The sequence below is a fragment of the Glycine max genome, chromosome 17 (genome assembly GCF_000004515.6).
Source record: "Glycine max cultivar Williams 82 chromosome 17, Glycine_max_v4.0, whole genome shotgun sequence".
Lineage (NCBI taxonomy): Eukaryota > Viridiplantae > Streptophyta > Magnoliopsida > Fabales > Fabaceae > Glycine > Glycine max.
Genome location: NC_038253.2, coordinates 31793366 through 31816920, shown reverse-complemented (window position 1 = coordinate 31816920; position 23555 = coordinate 31793366). Strand labels below are relative to the sequence as shown.

Genomic DNA, 23555 nt, shown 5'->3' with positions numbered 1-23555 from the left:
ATTAACAACGAAGTCTTTCTATTATAGAAAAATTGAGACTAAGATCTTAATATTCGTGTATTTTTTAAAGATAGAAGTGTTTAGTAGATATGTATTTTACTAACTTGTAACATTTTCAAACACTACATTATGTTTGAACTCCATACTCATATATAACCAACATTTGCCTTGGCACCTTCTCAGGTACGTTCTTTACTCCACAGGCTTCTAACCTGGGTGTTAGAGTCTCTATAGGTGGACATCACCCACATTAGGGGTGATCATAATAATCGGTTATATAAAATTTAACCAGTTTTATAGTATCTGGTTAATTAAATTTGGTTATAAATTTAACTAGATTCTAGTACTAAAATACCTTTTGGATCAAGAGTCAAGACATTCATTTCGTAAATCATTTTTCAACATTTGCTAGGATTCTGTGTTCCAAGATTAGGTGGTTAAGCTACTAGTGATTTTTTTTTTTTATAATAGTTAAATATAACGAATTGGACCCTCTAGTTCAGCAAGCAACTAGCCATCTTTGTCTTCGTGAATTCTAGGGTGAATCACCTTGCGAGTGGTTCACCAATGAACCACAATGTTATATTGTTAGACATAATCATATAATAAATGGTTCTGATTTTTTACTAGCAACTGGTTGGGGAAGTTTATTTGAGCTAGCTTTTGAGGGGATTCGACAACAAGTGCGCATTAGGGGTTTGGAATTTTGTTCTTGCACCAGTCATTTTTTCTTCTATATCTAACATACTAGTTAAGTATCTGTGCATACGCAGGAGTAAGTCGTGAAAATTGACAATATAATTATATTCGTATGACTATAACATTGGACAATATTATCATGTATTCAATTGGAAACTAAGCAAATGAGAACAAAAATGAATATAAACTAAGTACTTATGCATACGCATTGATAAGCCGGAAAATTATATTTAGAGTATAGTTATAGGCATATAGTTATAACATTGAACAATATTATCATGTATTTAATTGGAAACTATCTAAATGAGAACAAAAATGAATATAAGCTAAAAAATTTATGATCAATGATTTGAAGGTCAAGCAAAATAAAACAAATATTATATAAGAAACTGTCAATTAACAAAGTATTTAAATTTAGAAACATTGTTTGTAGGAAAATTTTGACCACAATAGAAGTTGTCTATTTGCAAAAATTGACATATGCCACAATTACATTGCACTCGATTTATAAACATAACCAAAACAAAGCATAATTAACTGTGGATTAGGAAACTCAAAGATAATTTTCAAAATTTTGTAATTCAGAAAAAGCTCTTCATCCATAGTCATTTTTTGATGTCTTTCTTCAGTCATGGTAAACAATGCGGCATCCCGCAACATCTTCCAAAACCAAGTGAGTGAACCTTTGCTCTTTCAAAAAATTGAGAAACGGACACGTGCGGACACTCAGGTAAGCTGCAAAATTAAATATATAGTATAATTATATACATTTAATTATAATTTTGTAGAACTTATTAAATGAGAATCAAAATTAATATGATTGAAATATATAATATATAACAAGTGTTACACATGCTTCTATTTATAACTTAGGTAGCTTCCTTAAAAAACTTCCTTAAGAAACTAGAGCTTAACTACACACACCCCTCTAAGAACTAAGTTCACCTCCTTGAGAAATTTCCTTGAGAAGATTCTAGGAGAAACTAGAACTTAGCTACACATACTCCTCTAATAGCTAAGCTCACCTCCTTAAGATGAGAAACTAGAACTTAGCTACACACACCCCCTATAATAGCTAAGCTCACCCCTATGCCAAAATACATGAAAATACAAAAAAAAAAAAATCCCTACTACAAAGACTACTCAAAATGCCCTGAAATACAAGGCTAAAACCCTATACTGCTAGAATGGCCAAAATACAAGGCCCAAAAGAAGGAAAAACCTATTCTAATATTTACAAAGAAGAGTAGACCCAACCTTGGTCCATGGGCTCTAAAATCTATCATGAGGTTCATGAGAATCTTAGGGCCTTCTTTAGTAGCTTTAGCCCAATCCTCTTGGATTCTTCTATCCAATACCCTTGGGGGTAGGATTGCATCAACTAAGTACTAACATGTGTTATTTTTAGCTTTTGAAAACACAGTGGCCATGCCACATTTCCTTTTAAGTGAGATGGGTAGCTTGGTTGTGGTTATGTACCTGTCTTGAGGAGTAGGTTGAACTGCACATTCAAAATAGACCATTTTTCTATCCTTGTCATGATGGTTCTCCCATACCAACTTTGCATATTGCATCAAGATTCCACCATCATTAGGATCTGCCATGGTAGCACGAAGAAAGTACTCCTCAGCCCCTCAAAGGTCTCCATTGGACTATCAGTAAATAAAAAAAAAAATAGATGTCAACATCCTAAAAGAACGATAAGAAACTTCATGCTTGTCTAAATGAAATTAAAAGATGATGAATAAATAATAGAGCCTCATTTATGAACCATGCATGTATTGTCTCCTTAGAAACATAATCTGAAAAGAACTATAAGAAACTTCATTCTTGTCTCAATGAAACTAAAAGATGATGAATCAACAATAGAGCCTCATTTATGAACCATGCATGTATTGTCCTAATAAGCATGCCTCATGGAACTTATTACAAATATGAAAGGTTCAATGTCTACTATTCATATAAATCCAAAAGTTGGACCTGCATCAGAATCAAAGTTTATGTCTTTTTAAGGACATAGAAAGTAAACACAAAAATCTGCAATTTTTACAATCAGTTTCATTTCATGATAGACAAACTCATTTGTAGCCTGAAATTGAACTTAATTCAATGCATGTGAAATTTTAACACAAAGTGGTCTTACAGTCCTAATATACACAAAGTGATTATGTCAGTGAAATTTTCTAATGATGCAAATTGCTAAAGTCATATCTCACAAGGAAGATATTTAAACACATAACTCTTAAAAGGAACCCAAGACAACATATCTTCTAGACTGGGAAGATATTCAAAAAATTGCTCTCCAAATGTGGGATTATTTCCAACAAAGAAAGGATTCTAAGTTCGAACAACACAAACTGGGAATGAGCAGTTTCACCTCCAGCTTGATTTTTCTTCTCACCTGTTTCACCTGTCTTAGCTTGATCAATTTCTTCTTCTTCCTCAATGTTGATAAAGTCATCTCTACACATTCAACCCACCTGTGCCTTCCTGCCAAATATTAAGAAAATCATGACATTTAATAAAGCTATAATAGAGCTCGATAAGTTGCCTATCTTTTACTTGAATATGTTCTTGCAGATCATGCATTCGTTTCATTAAATTCCTATTTTTCATACCCCCAATAAGCAAGAAAGAGAAGAGAAACATGCCTCAGTCATTATAGGAGCAGAAACGACATAGATCCAATTTGAAACAGAAAATAAAACAAAGAACTCCAAAAAATAACAAATGATCCTATATTAAACAAATAAAAAAAATTAGATACTATTAATAATTAAACCTCCTAAAAATTACGTTCATAGACACAAGCTTCTTGAACATCTCTGATTGCAGCCTATTCAACAATGTTCCTCACTAGAAGCCTCTTGATAGCCTTGTCCTGTTATTATTATTATTTATTTTTTTACAAATCGCAAAAAACTTTAATTGAATTGCTACAGAAAAATTGAACGTTTAAGAAAGTGAAATAAGAACGAACCTTAGGACAACATTTGCCACACTTGGAGCATCAAATGAAAATTCTCATAATCGTTTTGTCTCTTTCTTGCTATACTTGATGGCCAAGCAAAGACATTAAATTTTAAGAAATATGAATAACTAATAGCTCAAAGGTTCCCATTCCGAGATTTATTAATAACAAAGAAAAGATATTACCAACACTAAGCATTGCCAAGGAATAATGCACAAAATAGAAAATGAAATAAAATCAAACAAAGAATTCCAGAAACATCAAATGATCCAATATTGAACAAATAAAAAATAGATACTATTAATAATTAAACTCATGAAAATTATGTTCATAGACACAAGCCTCCTGAACATTAGACTGTTGTCTGTTCAACAATGTTCCTTACCAAAAACCTATTGATAGCCTTTGTCAAAATCGTGTTACTTAGTGTGTATTTTAGGAAAGTTTATATTTTATCCTTGATTGTATTTTTATTCTCTATCACAGCTGTATATGGCTATTAATACTAGGATTATGTATTTAGAATAAATCACATAATTATAGGGATTTGACTCCTTAAAATTAGTTTCCATATTTCCTAAAATAGCCAACAGACTCATGTACATATAGGTCCAATGACCTCATAATTCTTATGAGAAAAATAAAATATTATTCCTTCAAAATTTGAGATGGTATCAGAGCTCATGTTCCTTAGGAGCCTCTAATCGTGCCTGAAACCCTAAGTCACAACCCTCATTGTTGCACAACCTTGAAACCTATCGCAACCTTCATTGCTACCATCATTACTCATTGCAACCTTCATTGTTGCCTTCATTACTCATCGTAGCCTTCATTGCTGCCTTCATTACTCACTGCAGCCTTCATTGCTGTTAACCAGAAGAAAATGGATTTCCCAATATGGAGAAAAAATATGAGGAAGTCTGGTGTACCTACTGCAACAAGCCACGCCACACAAGAGAGAAGTGCTGGAAATTACATGGAAAACCCCCAAGTCGAGAATGAGGGCAGAAATGAGGTCCTAAAAAAGGGGAAGGACAAAGGCAAACACACACTGCTAATGTTGGACATAGCAAAGAGGTTGTTCAGCTAAATCATGAAGAGATAGAAAGGGTAAGATCCTTCCTTAGTAAATTGGAGGAGCCCACAGGTACGTGCCCCTTAACATATTCTGGTAAGTTTCCATTTTCTTTTGGACTTAATATTTTAGATACACCATTTACCCACTATTGGATATTAGATTTTGGAGCCACAGACCACATGACCCCTCTACCCAAATACTTCTCCACATATTCTCCGTTAGCAACAAGGAAATTTCCACAGCAGATGGAACCCCTTATAACTGCAGCAGGACAAGGAGAGGTCCAAATAAGCCCATCCATAACATTAAAAAATGTCCTTCATGTTCCTAAGTTGTCCACCAATCTGATTTCTATACAAAAACTCACAAAAGATCTCTCATGTAATGTTGTTTTTTATAGCAATTCTTGTATATTACAGGACAAGAACTCAGGGAGGATGATTGGACATGCTAGAGAATGGAATGGCTTGTATTACTTCTGAATCTACCACCAAACCTGAAAAATAACAACTCTTTTTTCTCTGATTCAATAAAGACCACCAGGAAGAAGGTCTTCCTACATCACTGTCGTCTTGGACATCCTTCCTTTAGAGTCATAAAATCGTTATTCTTTTCCCTTTTTAGCAAATTAGATGTGGAAAGTCTCCATTGTGAAGTGTGTGAGCTTGCTATGCACAAGTGTGTACCTTTTCCAGTTAGTAATAATATGAGCACTTTTCCCTTCTATTTAATTCATACTGACGTGTGGGGTCCCTCAACTGTCCAAAATGTTTCTAGTGCCCGTTGGTTCCTTACCTTTATAGATGATTATACTCGTGTCACATGGGTTTTCTTACTAAAACAAAAATCTGATGTCAGCTCTGGTTCAACGTTTTTTCTCCATGGTAAAAAATCAGTTTGGTGTTAGCATTAAGAGGATTAGATCCGATAATGCCAAAGATTACTTTATTCATGGGCTTATTTCCTTTTGTCAAAAGGAAGGTATCATTCATGAGTTATCCTGTGTCAAAACACCTCAACAAAATGGGATTGCTGAGAGGAAAAATGGACACTTACTAGACCAAACTCGAGCTATTCTTTTTCAAAATCATGTCCCTAAAAAATATTGGGGGGATACCCTCCTTACTGCCACCTATCTAATCAATAGGTTACCCTAAAAAATCTTAGAATCAAAAAGTTCCATGCAAGTCCTATCCTCATTCTACCCACACTTGGACCCAACAAATAAACTCCAACCTAGAATATTTGGGTGTGTATCCTTTGTACAAGTTCATAGTAATGAAAGGGGAAAACTAGATCCTAGGGCTGTCAAGTGTGTATTCTTGGAGTACTCAACCACACAAAAGGGATACAAATGCTTTCACCCTTCATCAAGAAGATTCTATGTGTCAAGGGATGTCACCTTCAATGAACAAGAAAGCTACTTCAAGCAACCTCATCTTTAGGGGGAGAATGTAATACAGGAAGATGAGCCTCTAATGCTTCCGAATATGACATTTGGACCTGAAATTGGGACAACTAGCACTGCTGTACCTAAAACTGAAAGAAGTCCAGATTCAGCAGAACAATCCCCAGATTCAACAACAGGACCTATACTTCAACCTGAGACTAATGGTGGGAAATTTGGGAAAAATCTGGTATATTCAAGGAGAGAAAAAGCTATTCCAGATTCTATCCATGTCCAAGAATCTGATCCACCATCATTACATGAGGTAACATCTTCTAATCCTATAAATAATTCTAATGAGTTTGTTGCTGAAATTTCAGAAGTACAAGTGAACTAAAACCTTGACCTTCCCATTGCCCTTAGAAAATGAACTAGAACATGCACCCAACAACCACTTTATTCTCTATCAAATTTTCTATCCTTTAAAAAATTTTCTCCTACTCATAAAATCTTTCTCACAAACCTAAACACTCACCTACACCTTCTTCTGTATCTGAAGCATTATCTGACAGGAAATGGAAACAAGCCATGGATGTGGAAATGGAGGCATTAAACAAGAACAAGACCTGGGAACTTGCCACTTTGCCAATTGGAAAAAAACTAGTTGGGTGCAAATGGGTATACACCATAAAGTATCGAGTTGATGGGACCATTGAACGTTACAAGGCAAGGTTAGTGGCCAAAGGATTCACTCAGGCATATGGAGTGGATTACTTGGAAACATTTGCCCCAGTTGCTAAGATGAACACGGTCAGAGTAATATTGTCATTAGCAGCAAACCATGATTGGAACCTGCAAGAGTTTGATGTGAAGAATGCATTCCTACATGGAGATCTTGAAGAACAAATATACATGGAGTTACCCCCTGGTTATGATGGACAAGTTGCTACTGGAACTGTTTGCAAGCTAAAAAAGGCTCTATATGGGCTGAAACAATCCCCGAGAGCATGGTTTTGGAAGATTCACCAAAGTTATGACAAGTTTGGGCTACAAACAAAGCCAAGGTGATCACACTTTATTTATCAAACATTCAGTTTCATGGGAAGTAACAATATTATTGGAATATGTAGATGATATTATAGTAACTGGGGATGACAAAAGGGAGCAACAAGAGTTAAGTTAATGCCTTGCCACAGAATTTGAGATTAAGACATTAGGGAGACTTAAATATTTTTTGGGAATTGAAGTAGCTCATTCTAAGAAAGGAATCTTCATATCTCAACAAAAATACATCACTAACTTGCTTAAAGAAACAGGAAAAATAGCTTGCAGACCAGCAAGTACTCCAGTTGATCCAAACATCAAGTTAGGAAGTGCAGAGGAGGATATTTTTGTGGAATTGGAAATGTATCAGAGAGTTGTGGGCAGACTTATTTACTTATCCCATACTAGGCCAGACATTTTTTGCTGTAAGCTTAGTCAGTAAATTTATGCACCAACCAAAGGAAGCACATTTACAAGCTGCCCTTAGAATTGTTCAATATTTAAAAAGGACTCCAGGAAAAAGGATTTTGTTCAAACGAAACAAGAGTGTAAGTTTTGAAGCATATACGAATGCAGATTATGCTAGGTCAGTTGTGGATAGGAGATCAACTACTGGATACTGCACTTTCCTTGATGGAAACTTGGTGACTTGGAAGAGCAAAAAACAAAGTGTAGTAGCTAGATCAAGTGCTGAAGCAGAATTTCGAGCAATGACCCAAGGAATATGTGAACTTCTATGGCTGAAGATTATATTGGAAGTCTTGAAGATAAGGTGGGATGAACCTATGAGGTTATATTGTGGCAATAAATCTGAAATTAGTATAGCCCACAATCCAGTGCAACATGATGGAACCAAACATATTGAGGTGGATAGACATTTTATCAAAGAAAAGCTAGACAATGTCTTGATTTGCACTCCATATGTGTCCACTCAAAATCAACTTGCATATATACTCACCAAGGGGCTAAACTGTATTAACTTTGAAAGAATTATATCCAAGCTGGGAATGGAGAACATTTACTCACCAGCTTGAGGGGGAGTGTCAAAATCGTGTTACTTAGTGTGTATTTTAGGAAAGTTTATATTTTATCCCTGATTGTATTTTTATTCTCTATCACAGTTATATATGACTATTAATACTAGGATTATGTATTTAGAATAAATCCCATAATTATAGGGATTTGTCTCCCTAGAATTAGTTTCCATATTTCCTAAAATAGCCACCAAACTCATGTACATATAGGTCCAATGACCTCATAATTCTTATGAGAAAAATAAAATATTATTCCTTCAAAATTTGAGAGCCTTGTATTATTATTATTATTACTATTTATTTACAAATCACAAAAACTCTAATTGAATTGTTACAGAAAAAAATTGAACGTTTAAGAAAGTGAAATAAGAACGAACCTTAAGACAACATTTATTTGTCGCACTTGGAGCATCAAATAAAAATTCTCATAATCACTTTGTCTCTTTCTTGCTATACTTGATGGCCAATCAAAGACATTAAATTTAAGGAAATATGAATAACTAATAGCTCAAAGGTTCCCATTCCGAGATTTATTAATAACAGAGAAAAGATATTACCAAGAGTGAGCATTTCCAAGGAACAATGAACAAAATAGAAAATGATAAGCAATGAACCAATATTTTTTGCATTCTGATTATTTCCCTATTTTTTTTTATGACAATAAGCAAGAAAGAGAAGAGAAACATGTCTCAGTCACTATAGGAGCATAAACGACATAGTTTCAATATGAAAAAAAATCAAACAGAATTCCAGAAACAATGAATGATCCAATATTAAACAAATAAAAAAATTAGATACTATTAATGTTGTAACAATAGTTTATGGCAAACTGAAAAAATTACTGATTGAGTCGCGAACAATGTCGCTTTCTTTAAGACGTTTCGTGGCACTGCCAAAAAATGTGCAAGCAGACTATCAACCACAAAGTCCCCAGGATAAAACAGCCCAGATCATTGTATAAGATTCCCACTGCACTGAGGGAACCTTTTCTAGAATTACACCCTTTTGTATGACTTGAAAAGTCACTCTAAAGTCACCCAAAAATATGACTTGAAAAGTCACTCTAATAGTCAACCGAAAAGTATGACTTGAAAAGTCACTATTATAGCCAACCGAAAATATGACTTAAAAAGTCACTCTTATAACCAACCGAAATTATGACTTAAAAAGTCGCTCTTATAGTCAACCGAAATTATGACTTAAAAAGTCACTCTTATAGTCAACCGAAAATATGACTTAAAAAGTCACTCTTATAGCCAACCGAAATTTTTAGAGCAACAGAAAGAAAGAGGGAGAAGTTTGCCGGAAATGCATCGACTGAAATATGAGAGGGAGAAAGAAAAGTTGAGGAAATGCTTCTCAATTGGGGCCAAGAAAAATGAAGAAAGGAGCTCTATATATATAGGGATTGAAACACTATTCAAGTGTTTATCCTGAGCGATGTGGGACTTGAAACCTTTTTTTCATCTTTTTTTTTTCTTTCTTTTTTTCAAACTTTCATCCACATTCTCCTTTGTTCTAACAATCCCCCACTTGAAATTTGAAAAGAAGATTTTTGAGGATTTCATAAAATTGTGCATAAACAAAGGTGTCATACAACTTGAACCTTTGCATAGTGAGTAAGATTCAGATTTTACTAGAGTGACTCGAAGTCTTGAACTCTATCTCCGACATCAAACCACACACAACCTTTTCATAGGTGTATTCTATAAAGCCCGTGTGTTAAAGGCCATGCACGTCTATCCCGGTATAGTGAACGCTCTAGAAATTTTTGCCCAAAATTTCATATGAAGCGGCCCCCACTTCAACATTCACATAGGTGAGTCTATCAAGAGTACTCCTGTAGCATAGGTACTCCACTCAACATAGAGTATAGATCTCATTAAGAATTACGAATTTTTTTTTTCATAACTCATCCTCTTGTTACTTCAGGAATCATGCTGCTTTCACTTATAACAGCATGTTCATCTCATATCACTTCATAACTTGTTATTACCCATTGAACCTAGTTCTTGGGATCTCCAGTCATTTAGGTCGGGTTACCATCATGAATGATCATCACAGTAAAGGCAATAGTCCCATTCTTTTAGAAGTGTAATGGACTTTCTCTCTAGCTAATCCTTTCGTCAAAGGATCTGCTAAATTATCATCAGTGCGTATGTGATCCACTCTAACAACTCCTGTTGAGAGTAATCCTCTAACAGTGTTGTGCTTACGACGTATCTGTCATTTCTTACCATTGTAATAACGGTTCTCAATTTTTTTTCAATAGCCGCGGTACTATCGCAATGGATCAACACAGCTGATATCGGTCTTTCCCATAACGGAATCTCTGCAAGTAAGCTTCTCAACCAACTTGTTTCCTCACTAGCAGTTGCTAGTGCTATCATCTCAAATTCCATAGTGGACTGAGCTAAGATAGTCTGTTTCTTTGACTTCCAAGAAACATCCCCACCAGCTATGCTAAATATATAGCTGCTGGTTGCTTTGGAATCATCTGAAAGAGTGTTCCAATCTGCATCGCTGTATCCTTCAAGTACATCAGGAAACCTTTTATAATGTAATCCAAGGTTTGTGGTTCTTTTAAGATACCTCATTACCCTTTCAATAGCGTGCCAATGCTCCATACTAGGTCTACTGGTAAACCTGCATAATAATCCCACAACATAGGCTATGTCGGATCTAGTACAATCAGTGGCATACCTATGGCTGCCAATGATACTTGTGTACTCAATTTGTCGTATACCTTCACCAGTGTTCTTAAACAGTTTTACACTTGGATCATACGGTGTACTACCAGGTTTACAGTCAAAGTAATCATATTTCTTTAAGATCTTCTCAATGTAGTGAGATTGATCCAGAGAAATTTCCTCTTTTGACCTAGTAATCTTAATACCAAGGATTACACTTGCTTCTCCGAGGTCTTTCATATCAAAGTTGTTACACAACAATGATTTCACATCTAATTGGTTTGCAACCAGGAGGCAAGTCTACTAAATGTCAGGTCTTGTTAGATTCTAAAGAATCCATCTCATTATTAATGGCTTCTTGCCACAAGTCAGCATCCAAAGAAGACAAAGCTTCTTGGAGGTTTGATGGATCCTCCTCTAATGTATAGGTCGTATAATCGGGCCCATACTCTTTAGCAATTCTTGCTCTCTTACCTCTTCGAGGCTCTATATCTGATTCTGGTTGTGCAAGATTTTCACTACTAATAGCAAGAAGATAATTGGATGAAGTACCCCCACTATTCCTTAATTTAAAAGAAAATCAGAAACCAGATTCTTTCTCATCTCTGGAGTATGCATCACATCTTTGAGAATCAAAGTCTTTTCAGAGGTAAACTTCAGTTCAACATCTCTAGTTCCAATAACCGTAGAGGTGTGGGAATCACCCAACAACACTTTCTTATTCGTGTATGTTTTAAACATAGCACGGTCATAGCAGACATAGCGGGAGGTGCTAGTGTCTACCCACCATCCATCTGATCCTCCAATCATATTGATTTCAGTTATCACAGCTATGTATGACTCTTGAGCAATTTTCTGTATCTCATGGGATTGAGACTCTACTGATTTATCATCAGTCATTTGATACTTGAGATAGCGGCTAACAACATACTTTTTAGTCCCAGCTTCCTCAGTATCATACTTCTCTTCCAGAGCCAGCCAAACTAATTTGGCAGACTTATATGGGCTATAATCATAGAGATCATCAGCTAACCCATTCAGAATGAAATTCTTGCATAGGTAATCATTTTCATTCCAAAGAGCTAAGTCCATAGTCATTTTATCCTTCACTTCCTTCAAAGCATCTTTAGGCATCACTGGAATATCAGTGTTCAAAACATAGGCAACTTTTCTCATAGTTAAAGAAAACATCATCTTTTGTTGCCAACGTTTGAAATGATACCCTTCAAACCTAAAAGGTTTGTTGAGGTCATTGTTGTTTGAGCCAGTAATATCTACAGTAACCATAGCAGAGCCGAAATTGTCTTAAAATTGTTGTAACAATAGTTTATGGCAAACCGAAAAAATTACTGACTGAGTCGCGGACAATGTCACTTTCTTTAAGATGTTTCGTGGCACTGCAAAAAAATGTGCAAGCAGACTATCAACCACGAAGTCCCCAAGATAAAACAGCTCAGATCACTGTATAAGATTCCCACTGCACTGAGGGAACCTTTTCTAGAATTACACCCTCTTGTATGACTTGAAAAGTCACTCTAAAGCCACCCAAAAATATAACTTGAAAAGTCACTCTAATAGCCAACCGAAAAGTATGACTTGAAAAGTCACTATTATTGCCAACCGAAAATATGACTTAAAAAGTCACTCTTATAGCCAACCGAAATTATGACTTAAAAAGTCGCTCTTATATATGACTTAAAAAGTCACTCTTATAGCCAACCGAAATTTTTAGAGCGACAGAAAGGAAGAGGGAGAAGTTTGCCGGAAATGCATCGGCTGAAATATGAGAGGGAGAAAGAAAAGTTGAGGAAATGCTTCTCAACTGGGGCCAAGAAAAATGAAGAAAGGAGCTCTATATATATAGGGAGTGAAACACTATTCAACTGTTTATCCTGAGCGATGTGGGACTTGAAACCTTTTTTTCTTCTTTTTTTTTCTTTCTTTTTTTCAAACTTTCATCCACATTCTCCTTTGTTCTAACAATTAATAATTAAACTCTTGAAAATTGCGTTCATAGACACAAGCCTCTTGAACATCTGACTACAATCTTTTCAACAATGTTCCTCACAAGAAACATCTCGATAGCCTTGTCTTGTTATTATTATTATTATTTATTTTTTACAAATCACAAAAAAATTTAATTGAATTGCTACAGAAAAAAATTAAGCGTTTAAGAAAGCTAAATAAGAACGAACCTTAGGACAACATTTGTCGCACTTGGAGTATCAAATGAAAATTCTCATAATTGTTTTGTCTTTTTCTTGCTATACTTGATGACCAATCAAAGACATTAAATTTCAGGAAATATGAATAACTAATAGCTCAAAGGTTACCATTATGAGATTTATTAATAACAAAAAAGATATTACCAATAGTAAGCATTGCCAAGGAACAATGAACAAAATAGAAAATGATAAGCAATGAACCAATATTTTTTGCATTCTAATTATTTTCCTATTTTTGTTTTTTATGACAATAAGCAGGAAAGAGAATAGAAACATGCCTCAATCATTAGAGGAGCAGAAAAAAATATAGACCCAATATGAAAAAAATTAACACAGAATTCCAGAAACAAAAAAAATGATCCAATATTAAACAAATAAAAAAATAGATATTATTAATAATTAAACCTCCTGAAAATTACGTTCATAGACACAAACCTCCTGAACATCTCTTACTGCAGCTTGTTCAATAATGTTCTTGTTATCAAAAGTTCTTTATGGAAGTTGGCAAAAAGCATATTATTTTTCCAAATAAGTGGTGTCAAACACCTACAATTAGGAGAGAATTGACGTGAGAGTGAATCACCTAAGAGAAGGAGAGAAGCTTTGAGATAATCGTTGTTGTTGTTGTTGCTGTGAGAGTTGCCGGAACTGGATCTGCGGCAAGAGGAATCGCAGCAAATGAGGAAGGATCTGTGCCAGTGGGATCGGAGTGGCAAGAATTCGACGACGATGGAGCTCGGAACGAAGCGGGCACTACAACTCAAAAATAACTTTGAACGGAGCGGGTAGTACAACTCGATTTTGTTTAAAGGAAAGATAAAGAAGAAGAAAGAGTAAAAGGCCTAGAAGAAAGAGGAAACACTTGGTTAAAGGAAATGTTGTCTGGTAGAAATTTGAAATTTAAAATTTAAAAAGCTGATTACAAGGGGAAGAGGAAGAGGCCTCTTGGGCGGAAGAAAAGGAGAAGCAGAGTTGAAGCGTGTAATGAGTGGTTTTTTCAAATTTTGAAATTTAAAAGAGCCGGTAAATGGTTGGAAAAATAGAGAAGCAGCAGAAAGCTGAAGCACAAAGACGAAGGAAAGCACAACATTCCCAAAGGGAGGAATATTAAATTTGAAAAAATGGAAAATGGTGATACGTAGAGGAATTAGTCGGTCTTTTACTACTAACATATAGATTTTTTATAATTTCAATATTATCCTTATGTATATCCTATATGGATTTGTCAATCTGTATAGACTCATTTGGATTGTCAATTCATATGAGACTATATATAAGGGTATTTTTTTTATTTTTCTCTCATTGTTGGATTGCCAACCCTTAGGAAGAAAATCCCTAAGGATTTATATTTAACCTTATTGGATACATGCAGTTAAAGGTTGGTGGTCATTACTCAAAGCCAGAACAAGTTATGGATTTCATCCATATGGTTTTCCCGTTGGACATGGAAAGTTGGTGTAGCAAGGCCAATTGTTTTTGGGTTCATGTCCTAGAGACTTTATGTTGGGGCATTTCAAGTTACTAGGAGGATACTCAGCAATTGAAAATTCAAACAATGGCAACCAGTGAGACTTTGGTGGGAATTCTATGGCTGCACTAGTTCTATACAACAGGGATTAAAATCAAAAACAAAAAATTAACATAGGAATAACAGGCGTAATTTATAGAAAACACATAGGGTGTGAGGGGAGAGAAGGAGTATCTTGTTACAAGAGAGTAAACTAAGAGATTTTTTTTATAGTGGGACAAAATATAAGAATATCAAATGTAATAAGTGAAACTGAAGGGAGTCCATATAATTTACTCTATCTTAAATGATAACTAAAGGTGTCTAATAAATTATAAAATAAAGAGAAAAGGTTGGAGGACATGAATATGTTATGATTTTTTATGATATTTTAATCAAGTATTTAGTTCCTAAAACTTTAGGATATTTTAATTTAGTTCTCCTTTAAAAAAATTTCACGCTAATAAAATATATTTTTCTTTGAGTTTAATGGTGATTCATGACCTTCTTGCAAAACAATTTTGCACTAACAACTAATTATTGTAAAATATACTATCGTTTCATAACCTATTTTCTCTTTTTTATTACATGATCTTTTTATAACATTTCATTTGATTCCCTCTAAATGTCATGATTTTCTCGTTCAGTACTTCAGTCTCAAATACTTGAGGGAATATTTAATAATAAAAAATGATTCATAAATAACTTATTTTAAAAAAAAAATATTCTAAACGAAACACTAAACAAGAAAATGAAAAGTTCAGAGTAAAAAACTTAATTAAATCTTTATTAAATTTATAATCCTCATAAAATGAATTCACCATTTACTTGTTGGAAAATTTTGTTTAAATGATATAACCCGTATCATACAAGATATATCTAGACAGAATAAAATAAATAAAAAATAAAAATGAAGTAAAAAAAAAAAAACAAAGAGCGATATTAAATGTGTCAGGTCCTCACCCTCTTAAGATTCTATACAATTGTTTTGATTTTGTCCATTGTCATTGATACGAAACTTAGATAATACATAATAATTAAGAAAATAATGTTTATTCTTCTCCCTAATTAATCGAGTTAAAAATAGCGCAAAAGGTATCTAGTCGTTGTTATAACACAAATATGGCAAAATAAGAAACAAAAAGTGCTGGAAAACAAAACAGAAGTATCAAACAAAATAATAAAAAAACTAAAGAAGGAATTTCGATTCATTTATAATCATCATGCTTTTCTTTTTCTGGAAAGAAAAGTGAATCATTAAAAACTGAAAGAACATGTAATTCATTTATCACTGTAGTACATTAGAATATCCTCTTTTGTTTCCATCACTAACAGGTAAATTTTAAATTATTTGTTCATAGTAACCAAAAAATATATATAAATAAAAAACAAAATATCTAAATCCAACGTTTGTGATTTCGAGAGTGGTGGGCACCTCCGAACCATCGATCCCAACCAGCATCAACTGAACTTTTGGTGCTGCAAACAAACATTTTACCTTAACCTTAACTCTAATACATTAATCATTTTTGTTCAAATATCTTTTCTTTTTTTACCTTTTGGATTATAATATATTATTTACTTTCTTTACTAGTACATTAAAAAACACATACAACGCAACATTGGACCCTTAAAATTAATATCATGAACATCAAGAGGATTAATTTCTTACAATGGAAGGAGAGGATCTGGAATGGATTCAACGCTTGAAATTAAACTGCAAGAGCACAAAATGGATGGAGCAATTCAATTTAGATTATGAACAATAATTAAACTCTAAGGTTTGAAGAACCATAAGAAAGAATAATAATATCATAGTCTTATATGTTGGCTTTGCTTACTCCTTGCAAACGGTGGAGGATTCACCAATTGTTTCAACTTTTTCCAATTCTTCCTGCTCATCATAGTTCATTTATCAAATTCTTCTTCTAGGAGAATTAAGATGAAGAGAAAAAAAATTGTGCATATAAATTGAACAAAATAAGATGGATCACCAAATTGACACAAAGAAGAGACATGATGAGTTGAGTTGACCTGCAAAATACTAATTTGGTTATTGAGGTTGGTTATGGCTGCTTGCAACCTATGTTTCCCAATGAAGCCTCCAGGGAAAGAGCCAGTTCCAGCTTGAGCAAGAGGATGAGGACCCTTTTCTCTCCCTTCTTCTCCATAGTCCTCTGATTCTCTCCCATTTTCTGATGCTAATGTTTCTGATGATGGTTGTGGTTGGTGTCCATCCATGGCTATCATCACACCACTTAGTTGAAAAAGAGAGCTAAGCTAATTATACAATCAAAGTGACAAACAACAAACCTATAGGGGTATAGGGAGGAAGGAAAAAAAGAAAGAGTTTTGGGTCAAAACAGGAGGGAGGAACATGACTTGAGGGGGGCGACCAAAGGATTAAACAATATCCAAATGAGAGGAGGAGAGGGGGGGGGGGGGTGGGGTGGGGGGGTGGGGACCAAGTGGGTGTGGGGGGGTTTGATTATGGGTCATTTGTGAGAGAAAATGTAGTGCTATTAATTAATATTGGATTGGTGGGTACAAACAAAAACAAAGAAAATGGGCTGTGAAGAAGTTAATGAGTATAAAATATCATTTTTTTCCTTTGGTACTAGTAGTTATAGTTTTGAAGCCCCATTAATCTTTGCACATAAAATAGATATTCTTTTTCTAATATAATTTATTTCATACTCAAAGGTCAATCAGAATTTGAATCTTGGACCACTTAATTAAAAAACAAAAATATAAATCATTATCACTTGTGTCAATTATTAATGTTACAACTTATCATAATAATGCACAACTATATCATATATACAATTAATCATTTATAAGTCCAGAATTCTTATAATCATTTAATATATTGAATTACATATAAGGAAAATTTATATGTAATATAATGCTAGCTAAAAAGAAAGTAAATTAAACTATTTTGTGAATATTTTTGAATACAAATTTCTCATTTTGAAATAGGTTTTCTTAATTTAGAAAACTAATTTTAATTAGACTAATATTAATACAACTTGAAAAAACCTGTAAATCATACTGTAATATATGTAAAACGGTTATAAACAAAGAATTTCACATACAAAATAAATAAAAATTTAATAAAGCTTGTCTTATAAATAAAAAAATTGTACATAAAATAACGAAAACTAAAAGAAATTGAAAGCATATCCCCTTAAAGCTAATGTAGCTCCATCCCAACTAAACAATATATCTAAATTCAACTCAACTTATAAATTTAAAATATTATGATTTTTTTTATAAGATCATGGAAGGACAGGCTGGTGTATAATTATTGTCTATTTTTTAATATAACTTTGTTACCAACCGTAAAAAAATATAGCTTTGTCACATAAAAAATTATTAATTTCTTTATATATAGTTAATTTAGTACTTTTATTTAATATGTAAAATTAACACAATGATATAAAATCTTATTATATTTACACGTAAATAATCAATTTAACGAAACAAATTTGTATTTAATTTTCTTCATAAATAAAATTTATTTAGACTAGTAATAATCATATAGAATGATGTTAACAAAGTTGAGCGACAGCCGTAGGATATATATAACCCAAGAAAAATAGAATACTTTTGTGTGTGAAATAACTACTGTCTAAATTCCACGCAATTTAATTTACACATTTAAAGCTAAAATGAAGTGGAGATCTTGATTTATTTTTGGTTAAAATTGTGAGATTGGGACAGTGGTGTGGACATTGCTGTGATAGCTAGGAATGGAAATAAATCGAACAATTTGTCAAGAGTCTTTAACTCGGTCTATTTAAGATTTAGTTTCGCTAGACTTGTTTACTATAAAGGTCAATCTCAAACTTTTAAAAAAGTTTTTTTTAGATAAAAAGGTAAAACCCAAATTATAAAAAATAGTTTGTTAAACTTGACAAACTGGTCTATTTAAGTAATAATAATAATAATAATAAATATCATTATTAAATAAAAAACTTTTAAAATTCTTCAGATTCTTATAAAATAATAAATAGAAAATAAAAGTACTTTTAAGTTGTATTGTAACCTATAAGTATTTCACCTCTGCACACGTCCCTTTGCATTCTGACTTTCTTAATTCATTTTCTTTCTCTAAGTTTTGTATCTACACCAAATAGTCTTACCCATCCTGATTAAAGTCATTCCTTGTCTTTGTATGTATTTTTTAATATTATGCTCTCTTTTTTTCATTTTTTTTATATTCTTTGTATTTTAACTACTTGAATTCAATATGATTTTGTTTATCAATTATTTTTGGATTTGTACATTACTCATATTAAATTTTATAAGTTTCTTTTTTTTAGTTAGTATTTCACTAGATTTTAAAATAATTAATTGATCAAAGACGTCTTTAAGCAAGCTTTTAATTAGACTCGCCAAGCTAGACTTTTATGTATGACAAAGTTAAGCCTATTAGAGATAATTAGTCAAACTCAAGCCTTATGTGTTCAACTCAATTCAAGTTTGGCTCACTCATTTCCACCCCTAGTGAAAGCCCAAAAGGACAAGCTTGACTCCTTCCCTCATTTTTTTCATCAACTATTTTTTTTAATCATATGTGTTAATTATAAAAGAATAAATTAAAAAAGATAAAAGATTAGAAATTTTTTTCTTTCCCTCCGTTTTGTTGGTTACTGCAATTACTTTTTTTAATTACTATTATTAGATAAATGATAGGAAGATACTTTAAAAAAATTATTCGTAGTAGAAATTTGTTAAAAATCACAAAATTAATTTGATTCAAACAAATTAAGGTGCAAGCTCGTTGAAAGTCTTATTTTGTACACGCTTTGTGCATGATAAATCCATGTTTAATCATTATGATTAGATTAAGCTAAAAAGGCCTTGATTCATTTTCAAAATTTAAAGGTTGTGCCTCATTTTTTCACTGACAAATTGATGTGAGAAGGGGGTTATAAACAAGACCCAAATTCAATGAAATTTTAACCATTGTGACTTTTATGGGCTAAGTCTATATCATACCATGATCCATGGCTAAAATTGCCCAGATTTAAACAAAATATAAAGTACTAGGCAAATAGATTCAAATCGAAATGCTCGGTTCAAACAATTTCAACATCTCTAGCAAAAACTAAAAAAAAAGTGGAGAAGATTAAACAAGACAAAAGATTAAATATGAGTGAAAATAATTTTTGCTAAATTAGAAAGAACCTATGTTTTTCATGTCCACGTCCAAAACATGAAAAAAACCTAGAACAAGTTTGTGATTCTTCCATCAAAGCATTTCATTTCCTTCTCTAATTTTGCTTACTTTACTCTAAGTTTCAGAAATTTCTCGAATTTCTTGCCACCAAACTCAACCATGCTTCGCGTGACACTAAAGTTGAACCACATAGTTACCACCATAGTTACCAAGAGGAGGGTGTGCATATTGTATTCTATAGCAAGAGGTAGCAAAGTGATTGAATCAATGGCCACCAATAACATGTCCCAGAAGCCAATACTGCTATCAAACCTCGCTTCCAGTGTGAAACAAGTTCCCTCTAATTTCATCAAGCCCTTCGATGACCGTTCAACTCTTTAAGACTTTCAATTAGGAGTGAGAATAGGTCAGGTCAGGCTTTGAAAGACCTGAGTCTAGTCTACAATGAATTTTTGAGGCCTGAGCCTGACATATAGCCTATCAAAGACTTTTATTTTGATTCGGCTTGACATTTTTAAAAGTTTAACCTGGTAACTTTTTTAAAAGCCCTTCTTTACATTAAATCTTTAATATCACTTTGCTTTGAAGTAGGAACGTAATAGGAAAGTTAAAGGAAAATGAGACTTTAACAGAAATAGGAAAGCCAATAAAAATAATGAGAAATATAAATGAGCACATGACTCACACCTAAATTGTAATTAAAGTCTTACTTGATTATAGGAATAGAAGTTATGGAGTAGTAATCAAAATCTGATAGTTTACAAAAAAAATAGTTGTACCCAAAAAATAATATAAGTATATATTGGTACCCAAAAAATAATATAAGTATATATACATATATATAGGCCGGCCTATCAGGCTTATAAGGCTTTTTAATAAGTCTAAGTCTGATCTATTTAATTTAATAGGCTTTTAAAAAAGCCTGAATCTAACATTTTAATTAAATAGGTCAGTTCAGGCCAGACTTTATGTAGGTCAGGTCGTAGGCCCTTGTAAGCCGGCCTGGCCTATTCCCACCCCTACTTCCAATACTCCAATCCTTATATGTGATTTGTTTCTTTTTTTTTCAATTATTTTTATTTGATTTAATTAAAGCAATAAAATTGGCATGTCAAAATACTATTAGCTGTCTGTGTAATTTGTAATTTTACACGGACAATGCAAAAATATTTTTCTCTTAAATAAAAGAGTATATAATTTTCAAAATCTTTTTCTCATGGTGAAAAAATGTTCAGGTGTCATATTTTATAAACATTTTGTTGTTGTGTAAGAATGAAAAGTCAGCCAAAATATATTTCGATCAGCCTTGCTTTGACATATCACAAATAATGGTCAAACAATTTATTCCAAGGGGACTCTGCTTCTTGAATATGGGTTCCTAAGCTACTTTAGAAAGTGCTTAATGTAGATGAACAAAGAAGACGAAGAAAGATGAAGAAGGAGAAGATTGGCGTAAGAATAAAGGTGTGGAAAGCTATAAACAAAGGACTCTAAATGAAAGTCTCGTAAAAGAAAGCGGTAATGTAAAGAGATAAAAGACAAAAAGATAAAATATATAATATAATAGTTTTGTGTTAGATTGATTATGTCTTTAAAATTTGAAGTACCAAACTTATCTATAGGCTACACACTCAAATCCCCTAAACCATGTTTTTCTACTTCATAACTTCCTAGAACATGGTTTGGGAGTCATACAACTAGCTTTGGGGGGTCATTCGGCCAGTTTTACGCTGATTCAGCTAACATTTCGACTAACTAATTCTGAGGTAGATGGATCTTCAGGTAATTGTTGACAACTGCTCCTAAAATCTAGACATTTCCCCTATTATCACAAGCCAATTGATCAATTTATTTCAAATGTTAAAGAAAATGACAACCACTTCCTATTTGTAGGGACTGGTATCATTGATAAGTTTTAACCGTCGCAAGCCATTTGAATATCAGAAAATCGTGAAAAATGTTCTAATGTCTTTATTAAATTAAATATGACTTAATTTAGCTAATTTTTTTATGCATAAAGTTAGCTTAAATCCATAACTTAACATTTCAGCTAACATTGTAAGTAGTAAAATTGACATTACCCACCTTCAATTAACACTAAAGTTAGCTGAATCTCCCACACAACTAATAGTGAGCGTAACCAAATTGATCATCTACTCATTCAACTAACCTAAAATTAATCGAATTCTGCCAATTTGACTAACATTAATCGTATTGACTTTTCTAGGTTCTGCGTATTGACTTTGTCCAGGTTCTATTAACCTTCTTGATAGACTAATATTGATAAGTCATCATTACCCTATTCAACCAAACTAGCATTCATCTCATTATGCTAACATAAAATTTTGTCGAAATCCACCTTGACCAGCAATCATTCTTCTAAATCCTCAACAATTGAATTTTGTAACACAATTTGGGTGTTAACAAATGCCCCCCTACATCTTTTAGCTAAAAACGTAAGGAGGAAGATGAAAGATTCATTGTATCAGCCGATTCATGTTGCCACCATTCTTCTACTAGCGGTGTCTATGATTCTCAGCTAACATGGTTCTGTTGCATGTGAAAACTGGAATCTTCTAGAACTATTAGGTTTGTAGAAAGTAGACTTGTCACGCTTTAATAACATCACTATATGCTTCCCCAACTTCAAGTTAACTAGGTTTGCAGAAAGTAGACTTGCAATGTTAAGATAACATTGATATATGCCCCCCAACTTAAACGAATGGTTGTAAACGAAAGTAGTAAAGGAAAGTTGTGTAAAGAGATAAAAGACAAAAAGATAAAATATAGAGTAAGATAGGCTTATGCTAGATTGATTATGTCTTTAAAATTTGAAGTACAAGGCTTATTTATAGGCAATAAACTCAAATCCCCCCGACCACATTTTTCTACTTGATAACTTTCTAAAACGTGGTTTAAGAGTCATGTAACTAGCTTTGGGGTCATTTGACTAGTTTTATGCTGATTCGACTAATTATGGCTAATATGCAATGTGGCTAGTATTATAAGTAGCTGAATCGACCTCATCCACCTTCAACTAACACTGAAGTTAATGAAATCTCTCACTCAGCTAATATTAAACGTAGTCAAATTGATCTTCTACTCATTCAACTAACCTTAAAATTAGTCGAATTTTGCCAATTTAGCTAACATTGTAAGTAGCCATATTGACTTTGTCCAGGTTTTGTTAACTTTCTTGTTTGGCTAATATTGATTATTCAATCAAACTAGCATTCACCTCATTCAGCTAACATAAACGTTACCCGAAATTTACCTTAATGGGGAACCATTCTTCTGAATCCTCAACAACTGAATTTTATAACAAAATTTGGGTGTTAACACATTTAAACTCATACAATTCAATATTCATACATAATCTAGCTACAATAACTCTTGGCACTCCAAAGGCCTTACAAAATCATCTTAAACAATTACAAAGGTATAGAAACTTAGATATAATCTAAAACTAAAAATCCATGTCTTAGAGTATACATAATCAATGCTAATAATAAATTGAAGTCTTAGTCTTTCCTCAAAATCATCATATGTCCTTGTATATACTCATTTGCAAGGGTGAGATTGAGTCCAAATACATACATAACCTAAAGATGGAGAATTTAGACCCTAAAACATCACCCAAGAGCAACTAGCTAGAATTGATTAAAACTAAAATAATGGATATTTAAAGAGTAATTAAATAAAAGATAGACTTATATATAAATTTAGATTTTTAAA

The 23555-nt window shown here is 33.0% G+C and overlaps 2 protein-coding genes and 1 long non-coding RNA gene across 3 annotated transcripts; 1 reads left to right on the top strand and 2 right to left on the bottom strand.

Moving 5' to 3' along the window:
• Window positions 1–1147: 1147 nt before the first annotated feature.
• LOC121173788 (uncharacterized) lies at window positions 1148–3839 on the bottom strand. The gene is made up of 3 exons (XR_005889162.1): window positions 3101–3839; window positions 2179–2351; window positions 1148–1434 (listed from the first exon to the last, which is right to left on the bottom strand). It is a non-coding gene; the product is annotated as an uncharacterized lncRNA (long non-coding RNA).
• Window positions 3840–6723: 2884 nt separating this feature from the next.
• On the top strand, window positions 6724–8213 carry LOC121173878 (uncharacterized). The gene is made up of 2 exons (XM_041011416.1): window positions 6724–7199; window positions 7688–8213. Exons 1-2 carry the CDS (start codon window positions 6724–6726, stop codon window positions 8211–8213), a joined length of 1002 nt encoding a protein of 333 aa, XP_040867350.1.
• Window positions 8214–15813: 7600 nt separating this feature from the next.
• Window positions 15814–17127, bottom strand: LOC100798973 (guanine nucleotide-binding protein subunit gamma 2). Its single transcript, XM_014769399.2, has 4 exons — window positions 16670–17127; window positions 16477–16529; window positions 16308–16352; window positions 15814–16114 (listed from the first exon to the last, which is right to left on the bottom strand). The coding sequence occupies exons 1-4, from the start codon at window positions 16883–16885 to the stop codon at window positions 16033–16035; spliced, it is 396 nt and encodes a 131-aa protein (XP_014624885.1). The 5' UTR covers window positions 16886–17127; the 3' UTR covers window positions 15814–16032.
• Between the last annotated feature and the right edge of the window lie 6428 nt (window positions 17128–23555).